The sequence below is a fragment of the Carassius carassius genome, chromosome 17 (assembly GCF_963082965.1).
Source record: "Carassius carassius chromosome 17, fCarCar2.1, whole genome shotgun sequence".
Taxonomy (NCBI): domain Eukaryota; kingdom Metazoa; phylum Chordata; class Actinopteri; order Cypriniformes; family Cyprinidae; genus Carassius; species Carassius carassius.
This window is the reverse complement of record NC_081771.1, coordinates 33561858-33588955: the sequence shown is the minus strand read 5'-3', so window position 1 is coordinate 33588955 and position 27098 is coordinate 33561858. Positions and strand designations below refer to the sequence as shown.

The 27098-nt window shown below is 36.7% G+C and overlaps 2 protein-coding genes and 2 long non-coding RNA genes across 4 annotated transcripts in view; 1 reads left to right on the top strand and 3 right to left on the bottom strand.

The window, feature by feature from the left end:
- The window catches only part of LOC132090985 (voltage-dependent T-type calcium channel subunit alpha-1I-like), a 120074-nt gene that overhangs the window by 13660 nt on the left and 79316 nt on the right, over positions 1 to 27098 (top strand). The gene's annotated exons all lie outside the window — the stretch shown is intronic.
- LOC132091009 (ladderlectin-like) lies at positions 4542 to 5106 on the bottom strand (the record flags this gene model as incomplete). Its single annotated transcript, XM_059497797.1, has 3 exons — positions 4542 to 4609; positions 4727 to 4835; positions 4984 to 5106. Coding segments are annotated over 3 exons (300 nt in total), but the record flags the coding sequence as incomplete, so codon positions are not given.
- On the bottom strand, positions 12088 to 12713 carry LOC132160644 (uncharacterized). Its single transcript, XR_009438062.1, has 3 exons — positions 12556 to 12713; positions 12370 to 12442; positions 12088 to 12189 (listed from the first exon to the last, which is right to left on the bottom strand). It is a non-coding gene; the product is annotated as an uncharacterized LOC132160644 (long non-coding RNA).
- On the bottom strand, positions 20337 to 20962 carry LOC132160643 (uncharacterized). Its single transcript, XR_009438061.1, has 3 exons — positions 20805 to 20962; positions 20619 to 20691; positions 20337 to 20438 (listed from the first exon to the last, which is right to left on the bottom strand). It is a non-coding gene; the product is annotated as an uncharacterized LOC132160643 (long non-coding RNA).

Genomic DNA, 27098 nt, shown 5'->3' with positions numbered 1-27098 from the left:
ACATTTGTACATTTTATTTTTATTTTATTTTTATTATTATTATTATTTTTTTTGTCCGTCCTTCTGGGCCCCATCCCGCCAATCGGGCCCTAGGCACGTGCCTAGTTTGCCTTTGCATTAATCCGGCTCTGATTACCCCTCCACATGTCATCTTTCGACGTAACCTACGCACACTTTCACCCTCCCGGCTTTCTGCAATGGTTTCATCTTCACTTCCTTCCCCTAAACTGTTTGCATCTTTGGATGCTAACAGTGCTACTGATACTTTCTACTCCACTCTTACATCTTGTTTAGACACTGTTTGCCCCTTATCTTCCAGGCCAGCCGTACCACCCCTTCTGCCCCTTGGTTATCTGATGTTCTACGCGAACACCGTTCTAAGCTTAGAGCTGCTGAAAGGATGTGGCGCAAATCCAGAAATACTACTGACCTTAATGTGTATCAGTCACTCCTATCTTCTTTCTCTGCTAATGTCTCCACTGCTAAAATGACATACTACCATAACAAAATTAACAATTCGTCTAACTCTCGCATGCTTTTTAAAACATTTTCCTCACTTCTTTGTCCTCCTCCTCCCCCTCCTTCTTCATCTCTAATAGCTGACGACTTTGCAACGTTTTTCATTAATAAAATTAAACACATTAGTGCACAATTTTCCACACCACAATCAGACAAGCTCATATCACCAGAAAACTTACACTCATTACATCCTTCTCTTCACTCTCTGAGGCAGAAGTCTCAAAACTCATCCTTTCTAATCACCCTACAACTTGCTTGATCCTATTCCATCTCATCTCCTTCAAGCCATTTCTCCTGCAGTTGTACCTGCACTCACTCACATCATCAACACATCCCTCCACACTGGTGTTTTTCCCTCATCGTTTAGACAGGCACGTATAACTCCACTACTTAAAAAACCCAACCTCAACTCATCTCTTTTAGAGAACTACAGACCGGTTTCCCTTCTTCCTTTCATTGCAAAAACACGTGATCTAGCTGTGTTCAACCAAGTCTCTACATTTCTCACACACAACAACCTCCTTGACAGCAACCAATCTGGCTTCAGAAGTGGACATTCAACTGAGACTGCCTTGCTCTCAGTTTTTGAAGCTCTAAGACTGGCAAGAGCGGAATCCAAATCTTCAGTACTTATCCTGCTTCATCTGTCCGCTGCTTTTGACACGGTTATCCACCAGATCCTCCTATCATCCCTACTGGCAAAAGGCATCTCAGGAACCACACTTCAATGGTTTGAATCTTACCTATCAGATAGGTCCTTCAAGGTATCTTGGAGAGGTGAGGTGTCCAAGTCACAACATCTAACTACTGGGGTGCCTCAGGGCTCAGTTCTTGGACCACTTCTCTTCTCTGTCTACATGGCATCATTAGGTTCTGTCATTCAGAAACATGGCTTTTCATACCACTGCTATGCTGATGACACCCAACTCTACCTCTCATTCCATCCTGATGATCCGACGGTAGCTATTCGCATCTCAGCTTGTCTAACAGACATTTCTTCCTTGATGATGGACCATCACCTTCAACTCAACCTTGCCAAGACAGAACTACTTGTGATTCCAGCAAACCCATCGTTTCATCACAATTTCACCATCAAGTTAGGCACATCAACCATAACTCCTTCAAAAACAGCTAGAAGCCTTGGAAATATGATTGATGATCAGCTGACTTTCTGAGACCACATTGCTAAAACTGTCCGATCCTGCAGATTTGCTTTATTCAACATCAAGAAGATCAAGCCCTTTCTTTGGGAACATGCTGCACAACTCCTTGTTCAAGCTCTTGTTCTTTCCAGGCTGGTCTATTGCAATGGCCTTTTGGCAGGTCTTCCAGCCAATTCTATCAAACCTTTACAATTAATTCAGAAGATTAATTTTTAATGAGCCAAAAATAATACATGTCACACCTCTGTTTATCAATTTGCACTGGCTTCCAATAGCTGCTCTTATAAAATTCAAGGCATTGATGTTTGCCTACAAAACTACCACTGGCTCTGCACCTATTTACCTAAATTTGTTACTTCAGACTTATGTGCCCTCTAGAAGCTTGCATTCTGCAAGTGTACGTCGCTTGATTGTGCCATCCCAAAGAAGCACAAAGTCACTTTTACGGACTTTTAAATTAAATGTTCCTCCTGGTGGAACCTCCCCAACTCAATCCGGACAGCTGAGTCCTTAGCCATCTTCAAGAATCGGCTTAAAACACATCTCTTCCATCTTTATTTGACCCTCTAACTTTAACACTCACTATTCTAATTCTATTCTTTAAAAAAATCTAACTACCTTTCTAATCTTTTTATATTCTATTTTCTTTTCATTAATTATGCAATTGTATGTGTGTGTATGTGTGTGTGTGCATGTGTAAAGACCTCTAACACTAGCCTGCTCTATTCTTTTTTTATTCTATCTGTTTTCTTTATATTATATTATTTAAAATCCCATGCTACGTGTACTGTGTTAACCTAACTGAGACTTGTTATAGCACTTATATATCATTGCTCTTTTTGTTGTTTTTGATTGCTTCCACTGTCCTCATCTGTAAGTCGCTTTGGATAAAAGCGTCTGCTAAATGAATAAATGTAATGTAATTTACTAAAGCCACTCGCTGCCGGTGAGCCCGGGTGCGAGGGCCCGTTCATCGCTGCTTGCAGCTTTAATTATTATTGTTTCTGTCTATGTGTTGTGCTACTTCAGCTCCTAGAGTTTGTGTGTTTTCTCTAGTGATGGAAAAACAAGGCTTTCTGAAATGTTTGAGTCTTTCATCAAATTGTGATGAAAACGGTTCATTACTCACGAACACACACACACACACACACACACACCACAAAAACGGACCTCAGAAGACTACAGTGGATAGTAGTGATGAAAATTCAGAGTCCAAAATCTGATTAATTGAGTCTGGCGTCATCAAGCAATAACGTCTCTACGCATCTTTTCTAACAACTCAGTGTTGTGTTGTATCAATGAAACATTCAAATAAAGTCGTTTGTGTCAACACATACTGAAACATTCAAATAAAAAGTTCTTTGTGTGAATGCACATAGCTGATTATTGCCTTTCATTCACTTAAGTTAACGGTGTCAGTGGTCAGTTTAAATTATGGATACTTTATGTCAGATACAACTGACCACTATTAACTAAACTACAACTTGATGAGCTTCCTAAAAGTTTTACATCTACAGCACACACACAACAGCACAAACGCGGATATGTTCTACATTTCTAAAGTATAAAGAAAGAATAAACCTTATAAACTCCTTGATTTCACTTAAAGAACTTAAAATATGATCTGCATGCAGAATTAAACATGCTAAAATCCAGGTTGTTGCATGTTTGAATAAAAATCCAGGTTTTTTTTAAATAAAAGTGTTCATAAGCATATCTCCAGTAGCCTATGTTTTGTTTGCTATAAACAGACTTTACGTATCCGTAAGTCCTCAGTGATACACACACAACGCAACTCACACGTCAGAATCCTCAGTAAACTTCGACAGTTGGGTAAACCGGCTCATTCTGTTATCTTTGAGTCGGACGTGCTACTTCGGCTGTGCTTCCTGCGTCATCAACTCAGAACTAAATTTCAATTCAGTTTGATCTATTGTGAACCAGCTCAAAAGAACGATTCGTTCAAGAATTGAACATCATTAGTGGATAGTTTGGACTGCTGAGTGAATCACTGGTACAACCCCCAAATCTCCAAGAACTGCACTCATCCAGAGTGAGCAAAAGGGCTGGCAAAATCATTCTGGACCCCTCACACCCAGAACACCTCTTTAAACTGTTGCTGTCTGGTCTGTGCTTCAGAGCATTGAACTCCAGAACGGCCAGACAGAGGACAGATTCTTCCTTCATGCAATCTACCTCATGAACACTTGACAATAAAAAGTAACAATTTTCATACATTTACCCCCGTACATACAAATACCAATTGTGTATTTTGAGTATTTTTCACATTGTGTATATTGTTATTCCCCATTTACACATTCTGCTTGTGTAACTTCCATCACCAAAACAAGTTCACCATATTTGTAAGCATCTGCCAGTAAAGCACTTTCTGATTCTGAAACTCAAGTCTTAAATTGCTTCCATGTATACTATTGCCTTTGTGGATAAAGGCTGACAATCAGTAATTAACAAGTGAATCAAAGTAACTTTAGTGGTTCAAATATTTAATGCATTAACGTTTAGTCAAGTTCTTTTTAGGCTGCATTCTCAAGCTATGATAATGGAATAGGGTAGATAGTCAACCAAATTTCTCTTCTATGCCTGAGAGTCGCATTAGTTGCAAAATCCACATGGTAAGACAACAGCACATCACTTAATGCCATACTAACTATATTCTCACCACAATTGCAGATGCTTTTGGTTGGACACCAACACACATTGTTTGCTTTAATGCGTTTATTGATTTGAGGTGCGTCTCAGTATTAAGGGATTTAAAGTTGAGAACGTTTTGTGAAATGCAGAAACTTTAGATGTAGTACAAATCAAAGTAACAGTCGAGCTGGAAGACTGCGAGTGATCTCATAGGCCTTCAACACAGATATAGCCCATTGTGTTTGTACAGGTTGAATCATTCCAGCATTGGTCAGCTGTAGGATGGAAAAATGAAACCGTTATTCTGATTATTGGAGTAGTGTTAGGTTACCATTTGTTATGAGATGTTAGGAGGGTGAATATTTGAAAGTAAAAACTAGACGACTTCTCACAGGTCCAGTTGAGCTCTCCACAGTTCTCAACATTTAGATTGTTAGGTTCACGATCGCACCAGTTGGTGTAGTCAAATTTAGTTCCATCACTCCACAACCACTCTCCTTCCTAAAGAGCAGAGACGGGGATTAAAAAGAGTGCTCTTCTGTACTTGGACACCAGAAAGAATTTAGTCAGGGTTTGAGGTTAAGCCATCTTCATTAGAAACACTGGTCTCAAACAAATAAGTCTGTTTAAGCCACACAACTGATCTTACTTCCACAGCATCGTGACCACCAATCCAACATCGTGTAGAGGGAGGCAACAGGTCCAGCAGGAAAAAGTTCTCTTCATCATCATGCACGGATGCAAGATTTGCACCCAGAGCAATACAGTTTCTCTAAAGAGAAAAAAAAACAAAAAAAAACTATTCTAATAATTTCCTAACAAAACTTGCTCCGTTTAGTTGGAAATTCTCCTTAAACAAAAACTACACATTAAAACTGACTTGTAACTAAAACTTTACCTCTGCTTCACTCCAGGTAGCCAACTGAGAGAAGAATTTGTAGCATCGGGCTCTAAAATTTGACCATCCATCCTGGCATAGTATACCTATATCTGCCGTATCCAGTAGGCCTACATGTTAGTCTTGTAAATCAACATTATTTGGATTATGAAAACCCTAGTCAATAAAATACTATACATTTCACACTATCATGCTCCATAGAGCTACAAAATGCCAGTGTTCAGCAGAACAAGCTTTTAAAAATGGAATAGTAGTTTGTACAAAGTAATACCTGGTTTACCAGCTGCATTTCCCGTGGAGAACACGATGAACAGAAGCAGCAGACTTCTCAGCATTGCCATGAACTTAAATTAATAAGCAGCAAAAGTGAATCATCTGCACTCATGTACTGCACACATTGTATTCCTAATCAGAAATTGGTCGTGAATGGCCTCTCAAGTCATATTTTCTACTGGGAAATCAGGAAATAATGTTGATACCAGAGTTTCTGAGTTTGGAGGGTCTTAAACTTTAAACATGGTGGAGGGGACAACCATTGCTGCTGTCAATGCGGTTCTCACAACAGCTACATACCTTTTTCTTGCTAAAGTAGTGTATTTAAAGGCTATAGATGTGAACAATCATTCAAAGTATTTTGTAAGTTTTATAAGCAGTGAAATAAACATGCTTTTGACTAAAATTCCAGAATTGTCAGCAAACTGCATGTATAGCGTGGAGAATGTTTGTATGATTGTCAACCAATGGGATGCTAGATTTTATCCTTTCAGATATTAAAGCACTTGAATAAATATGCTCAAAATCACAACTTCATAAATGGGAATTGGGAAATTTCAGTTAGCACATGAAGGCAGCATTACACTCCTTGTTCTGTTCAGTCCTTCGTTGGTTATTATTATTGTTTCTGTCTATGTGTTGTGCTACCCCAGCTCCAGAGTTCTTGTGTTTTCTCTAGTGATGGAAAAAACAAGGCTTTCTCAAATGTTTGTCTTTCATCAATTGTGATGAAAACGGTTCATTGCTCACACACAAACCAAAACTGACCTCAGAAGACTACAGTGGATAGTAGTGATGCAAAGTCTGAATCTTTTCCCCAAACTGTTTTTTTTTTCTGAAAGTTCAGCTTATTGAACAAGTTCAGAAATCTGATTCTGGTGTCATCAAGCAGTAACATCTTTACCAGGGTTGCCAACTCTCACGCATCTGGCGTGACACTCACGCTTGGACTTCAGCGTGAGATTGATGCTGAAAGCGCCAGATGCGTGAGAGTTGGCAACCCTGCTCTACTCATCTTTTCTAACAACTCAGTGTTGTGTTGTATCCACAAAGTATTCAAATAAAGTCATTTGTGTCAACACATACTGAAAAATTCTAATAAAAAGTTATTTCTTTGAATGCACATAGCTGATTATTGCCTTTCATTCACTTACGTTAATGGTGTCAGTGGTCAGTTTAATTCACAGATACTTTATGTCAGATACGACTGACCAGTATTGACTAACATACAACTGAGATGAGATTCCTAAAAGTTTTACATCTACAGCACACACACAACAGCACAAACGTGGATATGTTCTACATGTCTAAATTATAAAGAAAGAAGAAACCTGTCTTATAAACGTTTTGATTTCGCTTAAACAACTTAAAATCAGGGGTGGTAAAAGTACTCAAAAGTTATACTCAAGTAAAAGTAGATGCATGTAAATAAAAAAATACTCCAGTAAAAGTAGAAAGTCCTCCATTCAAACATCACAAAAGTACAAAAGTATCCGATTTAAAACATACTTAAGTACCGTAAATAAAAAGTAAATATTCAAATTAACTGTAAATATCAATAATTAAGCAGATCAGTTGTTTTGGGAGTGATATGCAAAGTTTTAATTGAACAAATGATGAGATTAGATACTGCAATTAAGAATTTGTTAGATTTACAATCAAAAGAGACAATGAAGCACCTTATCGCAGTATAGGGGTTGAACTTTCAGTAGACATGTTCCATAACATTATAGCTGCATCAAACAGAAGATGTGCAAGATACAAAGTAAGACTGTTTCAGAATATCAATGAGAAAGAACCACCTCTTTAAAGGGTTAGTTCACCCAAAAATGAAAATTCTGTCAGTAATTACTCACCCTCATGTTGTCCCAACCCTGTAAGACCTTCGTTCATCTTCGGAACACAAATTAAGATATTTTGGATTAAATCTGAGAGCTGGATCGCTCCTCCATAGGCTTCTACGGGAATGAAACTTGCTGGCCCAGAAAAGTTATTAAAGAGATCGTTAATATAGTCCAAGTGACTACAGTGGCTCAATCTTAAGTTTATCAAGCGACGAGAATACTTTTTGTGCGCAAAACCCCCCAAAAATAACAACTTTATTCCACTATTCATTTCCTTCTCTCTGGGCCTCGAGTTTTTTCACGTAAAGTAATAGTGCAGCGCGTCTGTGTTGCACGTCACCACGTAGGCTCACTATTGGCCAAATCAGTGTAATAAATACTTGGAGCGGGCATGGGGAAATGTATCAGAGTAAAAAGTAAACTTTGTCTTTAATATAGTAGTGGAGTAAGACTGAAAGTAGATGCAAATAAAACATACTCAAGTAAAGTAAAGATTCCCGAAAAAAATACTTAAAGTAACAAAGTATTTTTACTTCGTTACTTACCACCACTGCTTAAAATAGGTTCTGCATGCAGAATAAACCATGCTAAAATTAAAGTTTTTCCATGTTTTCCCAATACAAGTATTTTTAATAAAAGGATTCATAAGCATATCTCCAGTAGCAGGGCCGTGAACTGATATTTTGAGGGCCAGTGGCCCAAACCAAAAAATGGGCACCGGTGGGTGGGTGCTTTTTAATACAAATCATCTAGTTGTTACAAATATACAATCAAACGAGAAGACAGCACACTCTGTAATCATTTTTTAGTAGACTTTAAAGTAGATGTTTTGATGAGAGTATGCTCACTCTCTGAGCCTGTTTCTGTCTCATCTTCAATGGAAGTAGGGGAGAGTGGGGTAAGTTGAGCCAGTGGGTAAGTTGAACCACCCTGTTACTTGGCAACGGTACACTTTTGCTGTCATGTGACCATGTATTTTGGAACCATTGTGAAAATGAGAAACAAACAGGGATTTACTTTAAAAACTGTTCTTGGCTTGTTAAAATACAATTTCAGCATGATGTTTTATTAACAAGGTTCGGGAGGAGTGCCTAATTAACACCGGTGGAGCGCACTCAAGTTAATCAACACCATGGTATAAATAGTTGACTTACCTCTATTCATTGATGGTTTATCAGCATCCCTCATCCACCCCATCATTCTACACTTATGGGGGGTAGCTTAGGTTTGGACCATTCCTGAGTTCGGAGCCCTTCCCCAGACATCACACCAAATATGCATTACCATACGTCAGCTAATTATATGTAAGCATGAACCTGTAACAGATGTAATGGCTGTTACATCAAAGCAAATTTATCCAGGTCTAAAAATATTCATGATACATATAGATGATTTAGCAACATATAAAACCATGCAAATCATTTAGCTAAATATTATCTTAAATTAGTAAGCAACAGTAGCTGTTCTTATTTTTTATTTTTATGGCAGCTATGGGGCAAAGTGAGCCAAATGCTGTGGGGTAAATTAAGTCAGCATTTTAACTTACCCCACCATAAGGCACTGTAGTTAAGTTAAATCTCTGAATTATAAACTGGCATTTTAATGTGATATTACTGGTTTATTTGATCATAGAATACATATTTTGTAGTTTATTTGATAGGGTCAGTGTGGAAGTGCACCAAATCCTTCTCTGAAATGAACCAGAAAATGCTTTATCACATTATATTCAGATATAGCTTTCCATCTGTAGTCGGTAATGGCCAACAAACTCTCGGTTTAGTCTGTTTTTAGGCAGGCTACAATTTTAATCTTAAAAATGCAAACATTAAATATGCAAATGGCATGAAATATTTAAATTGAAATTTCATTTGGTTGGTTTTATGTTGTTAAAGTTAACTTCATGAAAATAAATATGAATCTTTGTAAAAGGATATTATTATCAAATTAGTTTATTATTATTATTAATTATTTTACATGTTTTTGAATCAGATTTGACCAGATGGTCTTTTTACACCCAGATAGTGCATTTTACCCACTGACTCAAATCGGGTCAACTTACCCCTAACCCGGGGCAAACTGAGCCATGGGAACACTTTTTAATGAGAAGCCATATTTTTTGAACCCTTTGTCATAGATACTTTTTGATCATTTAAAATGATAGGAATACTTTCACTCGCCCCTATTAGACATTTAATTTAATATTTTACAGCATACATTTATATTAATTTCTTACAAACAACTAATTTAGACTATTTATATGATTATTATTTACTATTTATAGGCCTACTATTAATACGGTTTTAATAAAATATGGAAAGGATAGATTACTAGTATCAAGACAAGGGATTATAATGACACCCACTCATTAACATATAATTTGCATGCAGGTTGTCTTTGAAAATGAAAACGAAAATGAAAACAGTGAAATAAAAGAGGAATTAAAATGACAAGTAAAATTTACATTTAAATTTGAATTGTGTCACTATTATTGCGTGAGCGTTAATAAAGAGCTTTGTAAAAACTGTATGTGTAGTTTCTTTTTCACGTTTGCTTTTCATTTTAATATTGGCAGTCTTGCCTCGAGACTGTATTGAAAATGAAATGTGAAATCACCAACTGCATTTTATTTTTCAATTTGACAGGTATGTCACCTAAAAATGAAATCATTTAATTTCCTTCTCAATTTTGTCACATATTTTGCGTACAGTTTTCTGTAATAAAAGAGTTAATCTGGTTTTAATTTTAATCATTTCATTTATTTATTTAAATTTGGCAGAAAATGCCTTCCATGATTTGAGGCACTCAAACACAACTATTTAAAAAGATTCAAACATTCACTGATGCTCCAGAAGGAAACACGATGCATTAAGAGCTGGGGGTGAAAACTACTGGAGCTTTGTATTCATATTTACAGTGTGAGAGGGGCAACTCAGCCGATGAGGTAAAAGGGACACCGGGCTTAAGTGATATACACGTATCGCAACTCACTCGTCACAATCCTCGGCAATCCTTTGAAAACTTCGACAGTTGGGTAAACCGGCTCATTCTGTTATCTTTGAGTCGGACGTGCTACTTCGGCTGTGCGCCCTGCGTCCTCAACCCAGAAGTAAAGTTCAATTCAGTTTGATCTATTGTGAACCAGCTCAAAAGAAAGATTTGTTCAAGAATCGAACATCATTAGTGGATAGTTTGGACTGCTGAGTGAATCACTGGTACAACCCCCGACTCTCCAAGAACTGCACTCATCCAGAGTGAGCAAAAGGGCTGGCAAAATCATTCTGGACCCCTCACACCCAGAACACCTCTTTAAACTGTTGCTGTCTGGTCTGTGCTTCAGAGCATTGAACTCCAGAACGGCCAGACAGAGGACAGATTCTTCCTTCATGCAATCAACCTCATGAACACTTGACAATAAAAAGTAACAATTTTCATACATTTACCCCCGTACATACAAATACCAATTGTGTATTTTGAGTATTTTTCACATTGTGTATATTGTTATTCCCCATTTACACATTCTGCTTGTGTAACTTCCATCACCAAAACAAGTTCACCATATTTGTAAGCATCTGCCAGTAAAGCACTTTCTGATTCTGAAACTCAGGTCTTAAATTGCTTCCATGTATACTATTGCCTTTGTGGATAAAGGCTGACAATCAGTATTTAACAAGTGAATCAAAGTAACTTTAGCTGTTCTACTATTTAATGCATTAACGTTTAGTCAAGTTCTTTTTAGGCTGCATTCTCAAGCTATGATAATGGAATAGGGTAGATAGTCAACCAAATTTCTCTTCTATGCCTGAGAGTCGCATTAGTTGCAAAATCCACATGGTAAGACAACAGCACGTCACTTAATGCCATACTAACTATATTCTCACCACAATTGCAGATGCTTTTGGTTGGACACCAACACACATGGTTTGCTTTAATGCTTTTATTGATTTGAGGTGCGTCTCAGTATTAAGGGATTTAAAGTTGAGAACGTTTTGTGAAATGCAGAAACTTTAGATGTAGTACAAATCAAAGTAACAGTCGAGCTGGAGGACTGCGAGTGATCTCATAGGCCTTCAACACAGATATAGCCCATTGTGTTTGTACAGGTTGAATCATTCCAGCATTGGTCAGCTGTAGGATGGAAAAATGAAACTGTTATTCTGATTATTGGAGTAGTGTTAGGTTACCATTTGTTATGAGATGTTAGGAGGGTGAATATTTGAAAGTAAAAACTAGACGACTTCTCACCAGTCCAGTTGAGCTCTCCACAGTTCTCAACATTTAGATTGTTAGGTTCACGATCGCACCAGTTGGTGTAGTCAAATTTAGTTCCATCACTCCACAACCACTCTCCTTCCTAAAGAGCAGAGACGGGGATTAAAAAGAGTGCTCTTCTGTACTTGGACACCAGAAAGAATTTAGTCAGGGTTTGAGGTTAAGCCATCTTCATTAGAAACACTGGTCTCAAACAAATAAGTCTGTTTAAGCCACACAACTGATCTTACTTCCACAGCATCGTGACCACCAATCCAACATCGTGTAGAGGGAGGCAACAGGTCCAGCAGGAAAAAGTTCTCTTCATCATCATGCACGGATGCAAGATTTGCACCCAGAGCAATACAGTTTCTCTAAAGAGAAAAAAAAACAAAAAAAAACTATTCTAATAATTTCCTAACAAAACTTGCTCCGTTTAGTTGGAAATTCTCCTTAAACAAAAACTACACATTAAAACTGACTTGTAACTAAAACTTTACCGCTGCTTCACTCCAGGTAGCCAACTGAGAGAAGAATTTGTAGCATCGGGCTCTAAAATTTGACCATCCATCCTGGCATAGTATACCTATATCTGCCGTATCCAGTAGGCCTACATGTTAGTCTTGTAAATCAACATTATTTGGATTATGAAAACCCTAGTCAATAAAATACTATACATTTCACACTATCATGCTCCATAGAGCTACAAAATGCCAAGTGTTCAGCAGAACAAGCTTTTAAAAACGGAATAGTAGTTTGTACAAAGTAATACCTGGTTTACCAGCTGCATTTCCCGTGGAGAACACGATGAACAGAAGCAGCAGACTTCTCAGCATTGCCATGAACTTAAATTAATAAGCAGCAAAAGTGAATCATCTGCACTCATGTACTGCACACATTGTATTCTCAATGGATTTTAAAGACAGTTATTCAGTAGGTCTCGGTGTCTAAAACTCACCTTGGTTTTCAGATCACTGCCTTCGGAATCTCAAGAAAGATTTTGTGGTGTTCCAGAAAGAGCTCTGCTTTTATGCTTTACTTGATGTCAAGTGTGTATAAATCACCAGGAAAACACAGTGTTATATGTCTGTGGTTTTCTTGTTCCTTTGACCTTGTTTTCATTAGTAGCTCTGATTATGTCATTCATTTCACCTGTGTTCCATTTATCAACTCATTAGTCCCTCATTTTAATTAGTATTTATGCTGCCTTCACGTGCAATCAGAATTATTTTGAGTTTCCTAATCAGAAATTGGTCGTGAATGGCCTCTCAAGTCATATTTTCTACTGGGAAATCAGGAAATAATGTTGATACCAGAGTTTCTGAGTTTGGAGGGTCTTAAACTTTAAACATGGTGGAGGGGACAACCATTGCTGCTGTCAATGCGGTTCTCACAACAGCTACATACCTTTTTCTTGCTAAAGTAGTGTATTTAAAGGCTATAGATGTGAACAATCATTCAAAGTATTTTGTATGTTTTATAAGCAGTGAAATAAACATGCTTTTGACTAAAATTCCAGAATTGTCAGCAAACTGCATGTATAGCGTGGAGAATGTTTGTATGATTGTCAACCAATGGGATGCTAGATTTTATCCTTTCAGATATTAAAGCACTTGAATAAATATGCTCAAAATCACAACTTCATAAATGGGAATTGGGAAATTTCAGTTAGCACATGAAGGCAGCATTACACTCCTTGTTCTGTTCAGTCCTTCGTTGGTTATTATTATTGTTTCTGTCTATGTGTTGTGCTACCCCAGCTCCAGAGTTCTTGTGTTTTCTCTAGTGATGGAAAAAACAAGGCTTTCTCAAATGTTTGTCTTTCATCAATTGTGATGAAAATGGTTCATTGCTCACACACAAACCAAAACTGACCTCAGAAGACTACAGTGGATAGTAGTGATGCAAAGTCTGAATCTTTTCCCCAAACTGTTTTTTTTTTCTGAAAGTTCAGCTTATTGAACAAGTTCAGAAATCTGATTCTGGTGTCATCAAGCAGTAACATCTTTACCAGGGTTGCCAACTCTCACGCATCTGGCGTGACACTCACGCTTGGACTTCAGCGTGAGATTGATGCTGAAAGCGCCAGATGCGTGAGAGTTGGCAACCCTGCTCTACTCATCTTTTCTAACAACTCAGTGTTGTGTTGTATCCACAAAGTATTCAAATAAAGTCATTTGTGTCAACACATACTGAAAAATTCTAATAAAAAGTTATTTCTTTGAATGCACATAGCTGATTATTGCCTTTCATTCACTTACGTTAATGGTGTCAGTGGTCAGTTTAATTCACAGATACTTTATGTCAGATACGACTGACCAGTATTGACTAACCTACAACTTAGATGAGATTCCTAAAAGTTTTACATCTACAGCACACACACAACAGCACAAACGTGGATATGTTCTACATGTCTAAATTATAAAGAAAGAAGAAACCTGTCTTATAAACGTTTTGATTTCGCTTAAACAACTTAAAATCAGGGGTGGTAAAAGTACTCAAAAGTTATACTCAAGTAAAAGTAGATGCATGTAAATAAAAAAATACTCCAGTAAAAGTAGAAAGTCCTCCATTCAAACATCACAAAAGTACAAAAGTATCCGATTTAAAACATACTTAAGTACCGTAAATAAAAAGTAAATATTCAAATTAACTGTAAATATCAATAATTAAGCAGATCAGTTGTTTTGGGAGTGATATGCAAAGTTTTAATTGAACAAATGATGAGATTAGATACTGCAATTAAGAATTTGTTAGATTTACAATCAAAAGAGACAATGAAGCACCTTATCGCAGTATAGGGGTTGAACTTTCAGTAGACATGTTCCATAACATTATAGCTGCATCAAACAGAAGATGTGCAAGATACAAAGTAAGACTGTTTCAGAATATCAATGAGAAAGAACCACCTCTTTAAAGGGTTAGTTCACCCAAAAATGAAAATTCTGTCAGTAATTACTCACCCTCATGTTGTCCCAACCCTGTAAGACCTTCGTTCATCTTCGGAACACAAATTAAGATAGTTTGGATTAAATCTGAGAGCTGGATCGCTCCTCCATAGGCTTCTACGGGAATGAAACTTGCTGGCCCAGAAAAGTTATTAAAGAGATCGTTAATATAGTCCAAGTGACTACAGTGGCTCAATCTTAAGTTTATCAAGCGACGAGAATACTTTTTGTGCGCAAAACCCCCCAAAAATAACAACTTTATTCCACTATTCATTTCCTTCTCTCTGGGCTTTGAGTTTTTTCACGTAAAGTAATAGTGCAGCGCGTCTGTGTTGCACGTCACCACGTAGGCTCACTATTGGCCAAATCAGTGTAATAAATACTTGGAGCGGGCATGGGGAAATGTATCAGAGTAAAAAGTAAACTTTGTCTTTAATATAGTAGTGGAGTAAGACTGAAAGTAGATGCAAATAAAACATACTCAAGTAAAGTAAAGATTCCCGAAAAAAATACTTAAAGTAACAAAGTATTTTTACTTCGTTACTTACCACCACTGCTTAAAATAGGTTCTGCATGCAGAATAAACCATGCTAAAATTAAAGTTTTTCCATGTTTTCCCAATACAAGTATTTTTAATAAAAGGATTCATAAGCATATCTCCAGTAGCAGGGCCGTGAACTGATATTTTGAGGGTCAGTGGCCCAAACCAAAAAATGGGCACCGGTGGGTGGGTGCTTTTTAATACAAATCATCTAGTTGTTACAAATATACAATCAAACGAGAAGACAGCACACTCTGTAATCATTTTTTAGTAGACTTTAAAGTAGATGTTTTGATGAGAGTATGCTCACTCTCTGAGCCTGTTTCTGTCTCATCTTCAATGGAAGTAGGGGAGAGTGGGGTAAGTTGAGCCAGTGGGTAAGTTGAACCACCCTGTTACTTGGCAACGGTACACTTTTACTGTCATGTGACCATGTATTTTGGAACCATTGTGAAAATGAGAAACAAACAGGGATTTACTTTAAAAACTGTTCTTGGCTTGTTAAAATACAATTTCAGCATGATGTTTTATTAACAAGGTTCGGGAGGAGTGCCTAATTAACACCGGTGGAGCGCACTCAAGTTAATCAACACCATGGTATAAATAGTTGACTTACCTCTATTCATTGATGGTTTATCAGCATCCCTCATCCACCCCATCATTCTACACTTATGGGGGATAGCTTAGGTTTGGACCATTCCTGAGTTCGGAGCCCTTCCCCAGACATCACGCCAAATATGCATTACCATACGTCAGCTAATTATATGTAAGCATGAACCTGTAACAGATGTAATGGCTGTTACATCAAAGCAAATTTATCCAGGTCTAAAAATATTCATGATACATATAGATGATTTAGCAACATATAAAACCATGCAAATCATTTAGCTAAATATTATCTTAAATTAGTAAGCAACAGTAGCTGTTCTTATTTTTTATTTTTATGGAAGCTATGGGGCAAAGTGAGCCAAATGCTGTGGGGTAAATTAAGTCAGCATTTTAACTTACCCCACCATAAGGCACTGTAGTTAAGTTAAATCTCTGAATTATAAACTGGCATTTTAATGTGATATTACTGGTTTATTTGATCATAGAATACATATTTTGTAGTTTATTTGATAGGGTCAGTGTGGAAGTGCACCAAATCCTTCTCTGAAATGAACCAGAAAATGCTTTATCACATTATATTCAGATATAGCTTTCCATCTGTAGTCGGTAATGGCCAACAAACTCTCGGTTTAGTCTGTTTTTAGGCAGGCTACAATTTTAATCTTAAAAATGCAAACATTAAATATGCAAATGGCATGAAATATTTAAATTGAAATTTCATTTGGTTGGTTTTATGTTGTTAAAGTTAACTTCATGAAAATAAATATGAATCTTTGTAAAAGGATATTATTATCAAATTAGTTTATTATTATTATTAATTATTTTACATGTGTTTGAATCAGATTTGACCAGATGGTCTTTTTACACCCAGACGGTGCATTTTACCCACTGACTCAAATCGGGTCAACTTACCCCTAACCCGGGGCAAACTGAGCCATGGGAACACTTTTTAATGAGAAGCCATATTTTTTGAACCCTTTATCATAGATACATTTTGATCATTTAAAATGATAGGAATACTTTCACTCGCCCCTATTAGACATTTAATTTAATATTTTACAGCATACATTTATATTAATTTCTTACAAACAACTAATTTAGACTATTTATATTATTATTATTTACTATTTATAGAACTACTATTAATACGGTTTTAATAAAATATGGAAATGATAGATTACTAGTATCAAGACAAGGGATTATAATGGGAAATATACTTGATTGCAAGAATTAAAGTGTGACAAACTACTAAATATTATACAGTGGGGCTCGAAAGTTTGGGAACCCCTTGCGGAATCTGTGAAAATGTGAGTATTTTTCAAAAAATAAGAGAAATCATACTATGATTTTGAGATACATATTTTCACAATGAGGACATTTGATATGGAAGGCATTTTCTGCCAAATTTAAATAAATAAATGAAATGATTAAAATTAAAATTAAAACCAGAATAACGATTTCATTACAGAAAACTGTACGCAAAATATGTGACAAAATTGAGAATGAAATTAAATGATTTCATTTTCAGGTGACATACCTGTCAAATTGAAAAATAAAATGCAATTGGTGATTTCACATTTCATTCTCAATACAGTCTCGAGGCAAGACTGCCAATATTAAAATGAAAAGCAAACGTGAAAAAGAAACTACACATACAGTTTTTACAAAGCTCTTTATTAACGCTCACGCAATAATAGTGACACAATTCAAATTTAAATGTAAATTTTACTTCTCATTTTAATTCCTCTTTTATTTCACTGTTTTCATTTTCGTTTTCATTTTCAAAGACAACCTGCATGCAAATTATATGTTAATGAGTGGGTGTGGCTCAATTACGTTGTTACGTGGAGGAGCTATAATGGCGGTCATGGCCAGTATAGCAGCAGAATTAAACCAGCTAGCAAACATTTCGGATGATAATGACTTCATTTTGCTACGAGTTGAATCTTGGATACACTTGGACATTTTGCAGCCGTCACAAACTCAGCGGACAGCAGATTTTCCGGGGAGTCTCGTGGAGGCTCAGGCCGAGGAACTGCAGTGGGTCGAGGGTTTGACGAATGCTGGTCAGGCTGGTTGTTTCTTCCACGTTCTAATGCTGCAGCAGCTTCCCACAAAAGCTCACTAACAGATTCGCCATGTCTCGATTACAATATATTCACATTTTAATGTCGTTTCACACATTGTTTCAACCACCATTCAACTCATGCACACGAGACTTCGACGATTGTCTCTAGCGCCGTTACTTGAATAAGCCACACCCACTCATTAACATATAATTTGCATGCAGGTTGTCTTTGAAAATGAAAACGAAAATGAAAACAGTGAAATAAAAGAGGAATTAAAATGACAAGTAAAATTTACATTTAAATTTGAATTGTGTCACTATTATTGCGTGAGCGTTAATAAAGAGCTTTGTAAAAACTGTATGTGTAGTTTCTTTTTCACGTTTGCTTTTCATTTTAATATTGGCAGTCTTGCCTCGAGACTGTATTGAAAATGAAATGTGAAATCACCAACTGCATTTTATTTTTCAATTTGACAGGTATGTCACCTGAAAATGAAATCATTTAATTTCCTTCTCAATTTTGTCACATATTTTGCGTACAGTTTTCTGTAATAAAAGAGTTAATCTGGTTTTAATTTTAATCATTTCATTTATTTATTTAAATTTGGCAGAAAATGCCTTCCATGATTTGAGGCACTCAAACACAACTATTTAAAAAGATTCAAACATTCACTGATGCTCCAGAAGGAAACACGATGCATTAAGAGCTGGGGGTGAAAACTACTGGAGCTTTGTATTCATATTTACAGTGTGAGAGGGGCAACTCAGCCGATGAGGTAAAAGGGGCACCGGGCTTAAGTGATATACACGTATCGCAACTCACTCGTCACAATCCTCGGCAATCCTTTGAAAACTTCGACAGTTGGGTAAACCGGCTCATTCTGTTATCTTTGAGTCGGACGTGCTACTTCGGCTGTGCGCCCTGCGTCCTCAACCCAGAAGTAAAGTTCAATTCAGTTTGATCTATTGTGAACCAGCTCAAAAGAAAGATTTGTTCAAGAATCGAACATCATTAGTGGATAGTTTGGACTGCTGAGTGAATCACTGGTACAACCCCCGACTCTCCAAGAACTGCACTCATCCAGAGTGAGCAAAAGGGCTGGCAAAATCATTCTGGACCCCTCACACCCAGAACACCTCTTTAAACTGTTGCTGTCTGGTCTGTGCTTCAGAGCATTGAACTCCAGAACGGCCAGACAGAGGACAGATTCTTCCTTCATGCAATCAACCTCATGAACACTTGACAATAAAAAGTAACAATTTTCATACATTTACCCCCGTACATACAAATACCAATTGTGTATTTTGAGTATTTTTCACATTGTGTATATTGTTATTCCCCATTTACACATTCTGCTTGTGTAACTTCCATCACCAAAACAAGTTCACCATATTTGTAAGCATCTGCCAGTAAAGCACTTTCTGATTCTGAAACTCAGGTCTTAAATTGCTTCCATGTATACTATTGCCTTTGTGGATAAAGGCTGACAATCAGTATTTAACAAGTGAATCAAAGTAACTTTAGCTGTTCTACTATTTAATGCATTAACGTTTAGTCAAGTTCTTTTTAGGCTGCATTCTCAAGCTATGATAATGGAATAGGGTAGATAGTCAACCAAATTTCTCTTCTATGCCTGAGAGTCGCATTAGTTGCAAAATCCACATGGTAAGACAACAGCACGTCACTTAATGCCATACTAACTATATTCTCACCACAATTGCAGATGCTTTTGGTTGGACACCAACACACATGGTTTGCTTTAATGCTTTTATTGATTTGAGGTGCGTCTCAGTATTAAGGGATTTAAAGTTGAGAACGTTTTGTGAAATGCAGAAACTTTAGATGTAGTACAAATCAAAGTAACAGTCGAGCTGGAGGACTGCGAGTGATCTCATAGGCCTTCAACACAGATATAGCCCATTGTGTTTGTACAGGTTGAATCATTCCAGCATTGGTCAGCTGTAGGATGGAAAAATGAAACCGTTATTCTGATTATTGGAGTAGTGTTAGGTTACCATTTGTTATGAGATGTTAGGAGGGTGAATATTTGAAAGTAAAAACTAGACGACTTCTCACCAGTCCAGTTGAGCTCTCCACAGTTCTCAACATTTAGATTGTTAGGTTCACGATCGCACCAGTTGGTGTAGTCAAATTTAGTTCCATCACTCCACAACCACTCTCCTTCCTAAAGAGCAGAGACGGGGATTAAAAAGAGTGCTCTTCTGTACTTGGACACCAGAAAGAATTTAGTCAGGGTTTGAGGTTAAGCCATCTTCATTAGAAACACTGGTCTCAAACAAATAAGTCTGTTTAAGCCACACAACTGATCTTACTTCCACAGCATCGTGACCACCAATCCAACATCGTGTAGAGGGAGGCAACAGGTCCAGCAGGAAAAAGTTCTCTTCATCATCATGCACGGATGCAAGATTTGCACCCAGAGCAATACAGTTTCTCTAAAGAGAAAAAAAAACAAAAAAAAACTATTCTAATAATTTCCTAACAAAACTTGCTCCGTTTAGTTGGAAATTCTCCTTAAACAAAAACTACACATTAAAACTGACTTGTAACTAAAACTTTACCGCTGCTTCACTCCAGGTAGCCAACTGAGAGAAGAATTTGTAGCATCGGGCTCTAAAATTTGACCATCCATCCTGGCATAGTATACCTATATCTGCCGTATCCAGTAGGCCTACATGTTAGTCTTGTAAATCAACATTATTTGGATTATGAAAACCCTAGTCAATAAAATACTATACATTTCACACTATCATGCTCCATAGAGCTACAAAATGCCAAGTGTTCAGCAGAACAAGCTTTTAAAAACGGAATAGTAGTTTGTACAAAGTAATACCTGGTTTACCAGCTGCATTTCCCGTGGAGAACACGATGAACAGAAGCAGCAGACTTCTCAGCATTGCCATGAACTTAAATTAATAAGCAGCAAAAGTGAATCATCTGCACTCATGTACTGCACACATTGTATTCTCAATGGATTTTAAAGACAGTTATTCAGTAGGTCTCGGTGTCTAAAACTCACCTTGGTTTTCAGATCACTGCCTTCGGAATCTCAAGAAAGATTTTGTGGTGTTCCAGAAAGAGCTCTGCTTTTATGCTTTACTTGATGTCAAGTGTGTATAAATCACCAGGAAAACACAGTGTTATATGTCTGTGGTTTTCTTGTTCCTTTGACCTTGTTTTCATTAGTAGCTCTGATTATGTCATTCATTTCACCTGTGTTCCATTTATCAACTCATTAGTCCCTCATTTTAATGAGTATTTATGCTGCCTTCACGTGCAATCAGAATTATTTTGAGTTTCCTAATCAGAAATTGGTCGTGAATGGCCTCTCAAGTCATATTTTCTACTGGGAAATCAGGAAATAATGTTGATACCAGAGTTTCTGAGTTTGGAGGGTCTTAAACTTTAAACATGGTGGAGGGGACAACCATTGCTGCTGTCAATGCGGTTCTCACAACAGCTACATACCTTTTTCTTGCTAAAGTAGTGTATTTAAAGGCTAGGCTAAAGTATTTTGTATGTTTTATAAGCAGTGAAATAAACATGCTTTTGACTAAAATTCCAGAATTGTCAGCAAACTGCATGTATAGCGTGGAGAATGTTTGTATGATTGTCAACCAATGGGATGCTAGATTTTATCCTTTCAGATATTAAAGCACTTGAATAAATATGCTCAAAATCACAACTTCATAAATGGGAATTGGGAAATTTCAGTTAGCACATGAAGGCAGCATTACACTCCTTGTTCTGTTCAGTCCTTCGTTGGTTATTATTATTGTTTCTGTCTATGTGTTGTGCTACCCCAGCTCCAGAGTTCTTGTGTTTTCTCTAGTGATGGAAAAAACAAGGCTTTCTCAAATGTTTGTCTTTCATCAATTGTGATGAAAATGGTTCATTGCTCACACACAAACCAAAACTGACCTCAGAAGACTACAGTGGATAGTAGTGATGCAAAGTCTGAATCTTTTCCCCAAACTGTTTTTTTTTTCTGAAAGTTCAGCTTATTGAACAAGTTCAGAAATCTGATTCTGGTGTCATCAAGCAGTAACATCTTTACCAGGGTTGCCAACTCTCACGCATCTGGCGTGACACTCACGCTTGGACTTCAGCGTGAGATTGATGCTGAAAGCGCCAGATGCGTGAGAGTTGGCAACCCTGCTCTACTCATCTTTTCTAACAACTCAGTGTTGTGTTGTATCCACAAAGTATTCAAATAAAGTCATTTGTGTCAACACATACTGAAAAATTCTAATAAAAAGTTATTTCTTTGAATGCACATAGCTGATTATTGCCTTTCATTCACTTACGTTAATGGTGTCAGTGGTCAGTTTAATTCACAGATACTTTATGTCAGATACGACTGACCAGTATTGACTAACCTACAACTTAGATGAGATTCCTAAAAGTTTTACATCTACAGCACACACACAACAGCACAAACGTGGATATGTTCTACATGTCTAAATTATAAAGAAAGAAGAAACCTGTCTTATAAACGTTTTGATTTCGCTTAAACAACTTAAAATCAGGGGTGGTAAAAGTACTCAAAAGTTATACTCAAGTAAAAGTAGATGCATGTAAATAAAAAAATACTCCAGTAAAAGTAGAAAGTCCTCCATTCAAACATCACAAAAGTACAAAAGTATCCGATTTAAAACATACTTAAGTACCGTAAATAAAAAGTAAATATTCAAATTAACTGTAAATATCAATAATTAAGCAGATCAGTTGTTTTGGGAGTGATATGCAAAGTTTTAATTGAACAAATGATGAGATTAGATACTGCAATTAAGAATTTGTTAGATTTACAATCAAAAGAGACAATGAAGCACCTTATCGCAGTATAGGGGTTGAACTTTCAGTAGACATGTTCCATAACATTATAGCTGCATCAAACAGAAGATGTGCAAGATACAAAGTAAGACTGTTTCAGAATATCAATGAGAAAGAACCACCTCTTTAAAGGGTTAGTTCACCCAAAAATGAAAATTCTGTCAGTAATTACTCACCCTCATGTTGTCCCAACCCTGTAAGACCTTCGTTCATCTTCGGAACACAAATTAAGATATTTTGGATTAAATCTGAGAGCTGGATCGCTCCTCCATAGGCTTCTACGGGAATGAAACTTGCTGGCCCAGAAAAGTTATTAAAGAGATCGTTAATATAGTCCAAGTGACTACAGTGGCTCAATCTTAAGTTTATCAAGCGACGAGAATACTTTTTGTGCGCAAAACCCCCCAAAAATAACAACTTTATTCCACTATTCATTTCCTTCTCTCTGGGCTTTGAGTTTTTTCACGTAAAGTAATAGTGCAGCGCGTCTGTGTTGCACGTCACCACGTAGGCTCACTATTGGCCAAATCAGTGTAATAAATACTTGGAGCGGGCATGGGGAAATGTATCAGAGTAAAAAGTAAACTTTGTCTTTAATATAGTAGTGGAGTAAGACTGAAAGTAGATGCAAATAAAACATACTCAAGTAAAGTAAAGATTCCCGAAAAAAATACTTAAAGTAACAAAGTATTTTTACTTCGTTACTTACCACCACTGCTTAAAATAGGTTCTGCATGCAGAATAAACCATGCTAAAATTAAAGTTTTTCCATGTTTTCCCAATACAAGTATTTTTAATAAAAGGATTCATAAGCATATCTCCAGTAGCAGGGCCGTGAACTGATATTTTGAGGGCCAGTGGCCCAAACCAAAAAATGAGCACCGGTGGGTGGGTGCTTTTTAATACAAATCATCTAGTTGTTACAAATATACAATCAAACGAGAAGACAGCACACTCTGTAATCATTTTTTAGTAGACTTTAAAGTAGATGTTTTGATGAGAGTATGCTCACTCTCTGAGCCTGTTTCTGTCTCATCTTCAATGGAAGTAGGGGAGAGTGGGATAAGTTGAGCCAGTGGGTAAGTTGAACCACCCTGTTACTTGGCAACGGTACACTTTTACTGTCATGTGACCATGTATTTTGGAACCATTGTGAAAATGAGAAACAAACAGGGATTTACTTTAAAAACTGTTCTTGGCTTGTTAAAATACAATTTCAGCATGATGTTTTATTAACAAGGTTCGGGAGGAGTGCCTAATTAACACCGGTGGAGCGCACTCAAGTTAATCAACACCATGGTATAAATAGTTGACTTACCTCTATTCATTGATGGTTTATCAGCATCCCTCATCCACCCCATCATTCTACACTTATGGGGGATAGCTTAGGTTTGGACCATTCCTGAGTTCGGAGCCCTTCCCCAGACATCACGCCAAATATGCATTACCATACGTCAGCTAATTATATGTAAGCATGAACCTGTAACAGATGTAATGGCTGTTACATCAAAGCAAATTTATCCAGGTCTAAAAATATTCATGATACATATAGATGATTTAGCAACATATAAAACCATGCAAATCATTTAGCTAAATATTATCTTAAATTAGTAAGCAACAGTAGCTGTTCTTATTTTTTATTTTTATGGAAGCTATGGGGCAAAGTGAGCCAAATGCTGTGGGGTAAATTAAGTCAGCATTTTAACTTACCCCACCATAAGGCACTGTAGTTAAGTTAAATCTCTGAATTATAAACTGGCATTTTAATGTGATATTACTGGTTTATTTGATCATAGAATACATATTTTGTAGTTTATTTGATAGGGTCAGTGTGGAAGTGCACCAAATCCTTCTCTGAAATGAACCAGAAAATGCTTTATCACATTATATTCAGATATAGCTTTCCATCTGTAGTCGGTAATGGCCAACAAACTCTCGGTTTAGTCTGTTTTTAGGCAGGCTACAATTTTAATCTTAAAAATGCAAACATTAAATATGCAAATGGCATGAAATATTTAAATTGAAATTTCATTTGGTTGGTTTTATGTTGTTAAAGTTAACTTCATGAAAATAAATATGAATCTTTGTAAAAGGATATTATTATCAAATTAGTTTATTATTATTATTAATTATTTTACATGTGTTTGAATCAGATTTGACCAGATGGTCTTTTTACACCCAGACGGTGCATTTTACCCACTGACTCAAATCGGGTCAACTTACCCCTAACCCGGGGCAAACTGAGCCATGGGAACACTTTTTAATGAGAAGCCATATTTTTTTTACCCTTTATCATAGATACATTTTGATCATTTAAAATGATAGGAATACTTTCACTCGCCCCTATTAGACAATTAATTTAATATTTTACAGCATACATTTATATTAATTTCTTACAAACAACTAATTTAGACTATTTATATTATTATTATTTACTATTTATAGGCCTACTATTAATACGGTTTTAATAAAATATGGAAATGATAGATTACTAGTATCAAGACAAGGGATTATAATGGGAAATATACTTGATTGCAAGAATTAAAGTGTGACAAACTACTAAATATTATACAGTGGGGCTCGAAAGTTTGGGAACCCCTTGCGGAATCTGTGAAAATGTGAGTATTTTTCAAAAAATAAGAGAAATCATACTATGATTTTGAGATACATATTTTCACAATGAGGACATTTGATATGGAAGGCATTTTCTGCCAAATTTAAATAAATAAATGAAATGATTAAAATTAAAATTAAAACCAGAATAACGATTTCATTACAGAAAACTGTACGCAAAATATGTGACAAAATTGAGAATGAAATTAAATGATTTCATTTTCAGGTGACATACCTGTCAAATTGAAAAATAAAATGCAATTGGTGATTTCACATTTCATTCTCAATACAGTCTCGAGGCAAGACTGCCAATATTAAAATGAAAAGCAAACGTGAAAAAGAAACTACACATACAGTTTTTACAAAGCTCTTTATTAACGCTCACGCAATAATAGTGACACAATTCAAATTTAAATGTAAATTTTACTTCTCATTTTAATTCCTCTTTTATTTCACTGTTTTCATTTTCGTTTTCATTTTCAAAGACAACCTGCATGCAAATTATATGTTAATGAGTGGGTGTGGCTCAATTACGTTGTTACGTGGAGGAGCTATAATGGCGGTCATGGCCAGTATAGCAGCAGAATTAAACCAGCTAGCAAACATTTCGGATGATAATGACTTCATTTTGCTACGAGTTGAATCTTGGATACACTTGGACATTTTGCAGCCGTCACAAACTCAGCGGACAGCAGATTTTCCGGGGAGTCTCGTGGAGGCTCAGGCCGAGGAACTGCAGTGGGTCGAGGGTTTGACGAATGCTGGTCAGGCTGGTTGTTTCTTCCACGTTCTAATGCTGCAGCAGCTTCCCACAAAAGCTCACTAACAGATTCGCCATGTCTCGATTACAATATATTCACATTTTAATGTCGTTTCACACATTGTTTCAACCACCATTCAACTCATGCACACGAGACTTCGACGATTGTCTCTAGCGCCGTTACTTGAATAAGCCACACCCACTCATTAACATATAATTTGCATGCAGGTTGTCTTTGAAAATGAAAACGAAAATGAAAACAGTGAAATAAAAGAGGAATTAAAATGACAAGTAAAATTTACATTTAAATTTGAATTGTGTCACTATTATTGCGTGAGCGTTAATAAAGAGCTTTGTAAAAACTGTATGTGTAGTTTCTTTTTCATGTTTGCTTTTCATTTTAATATTGGCAGTCTTGCCTCGAGACTGTATTGAAAATGAAATGTGAAATCACCAACTGCATTTTATTTTTCAATTTGACAGGTATGTCACCTGAAAATGAAATCATTTAATTTCCTTCTCAATTTTGTCACATATTTTGCGTACAGTTTTCTGTAATAAAAGAGTTAATCTGGTTTTAATTTTAATCATTTCATTTATTTATTTAAATTTGGCAGAAAATGCCTTCCATAATTTGAGGCACTCAAACACAACTATTTAAAAAGATTCAAACATTCACTGATGCTCCAGAAGGAAACACGATGCATTAAGAGCTGGGGATGAAAACTACTGGAGCTTTGTATTCATATTTACAGTGTGAGAGGGGCAACTCAGCCGATGAGGTAAAAGGGGCACCGGGCTTAAGTGATATACACGTATCGCAACTCACTCGTCACAATCCTCGGCAATCCTTTGAAAACTTCGACAGTTGGGTAAACCGGCTCATTCTGTTATCTTTGAGTCGGACGTGCTACTTCGGCTGTGCGCCCTGCGTCCTCAACCCAGAAGTAAAGTTCAATTCAGTTTGATCTATTGTGAACCAGCTCAAAAGAAAGATTTGTTCAAGAATCGAACATCATTAGTGGATAGTTTGGACTGCTGAGTGAATCACTGGTACAACCCCCGACTCTCCAAGAACTGCACTCATCCAGAGTGAGCAAAAGGGCT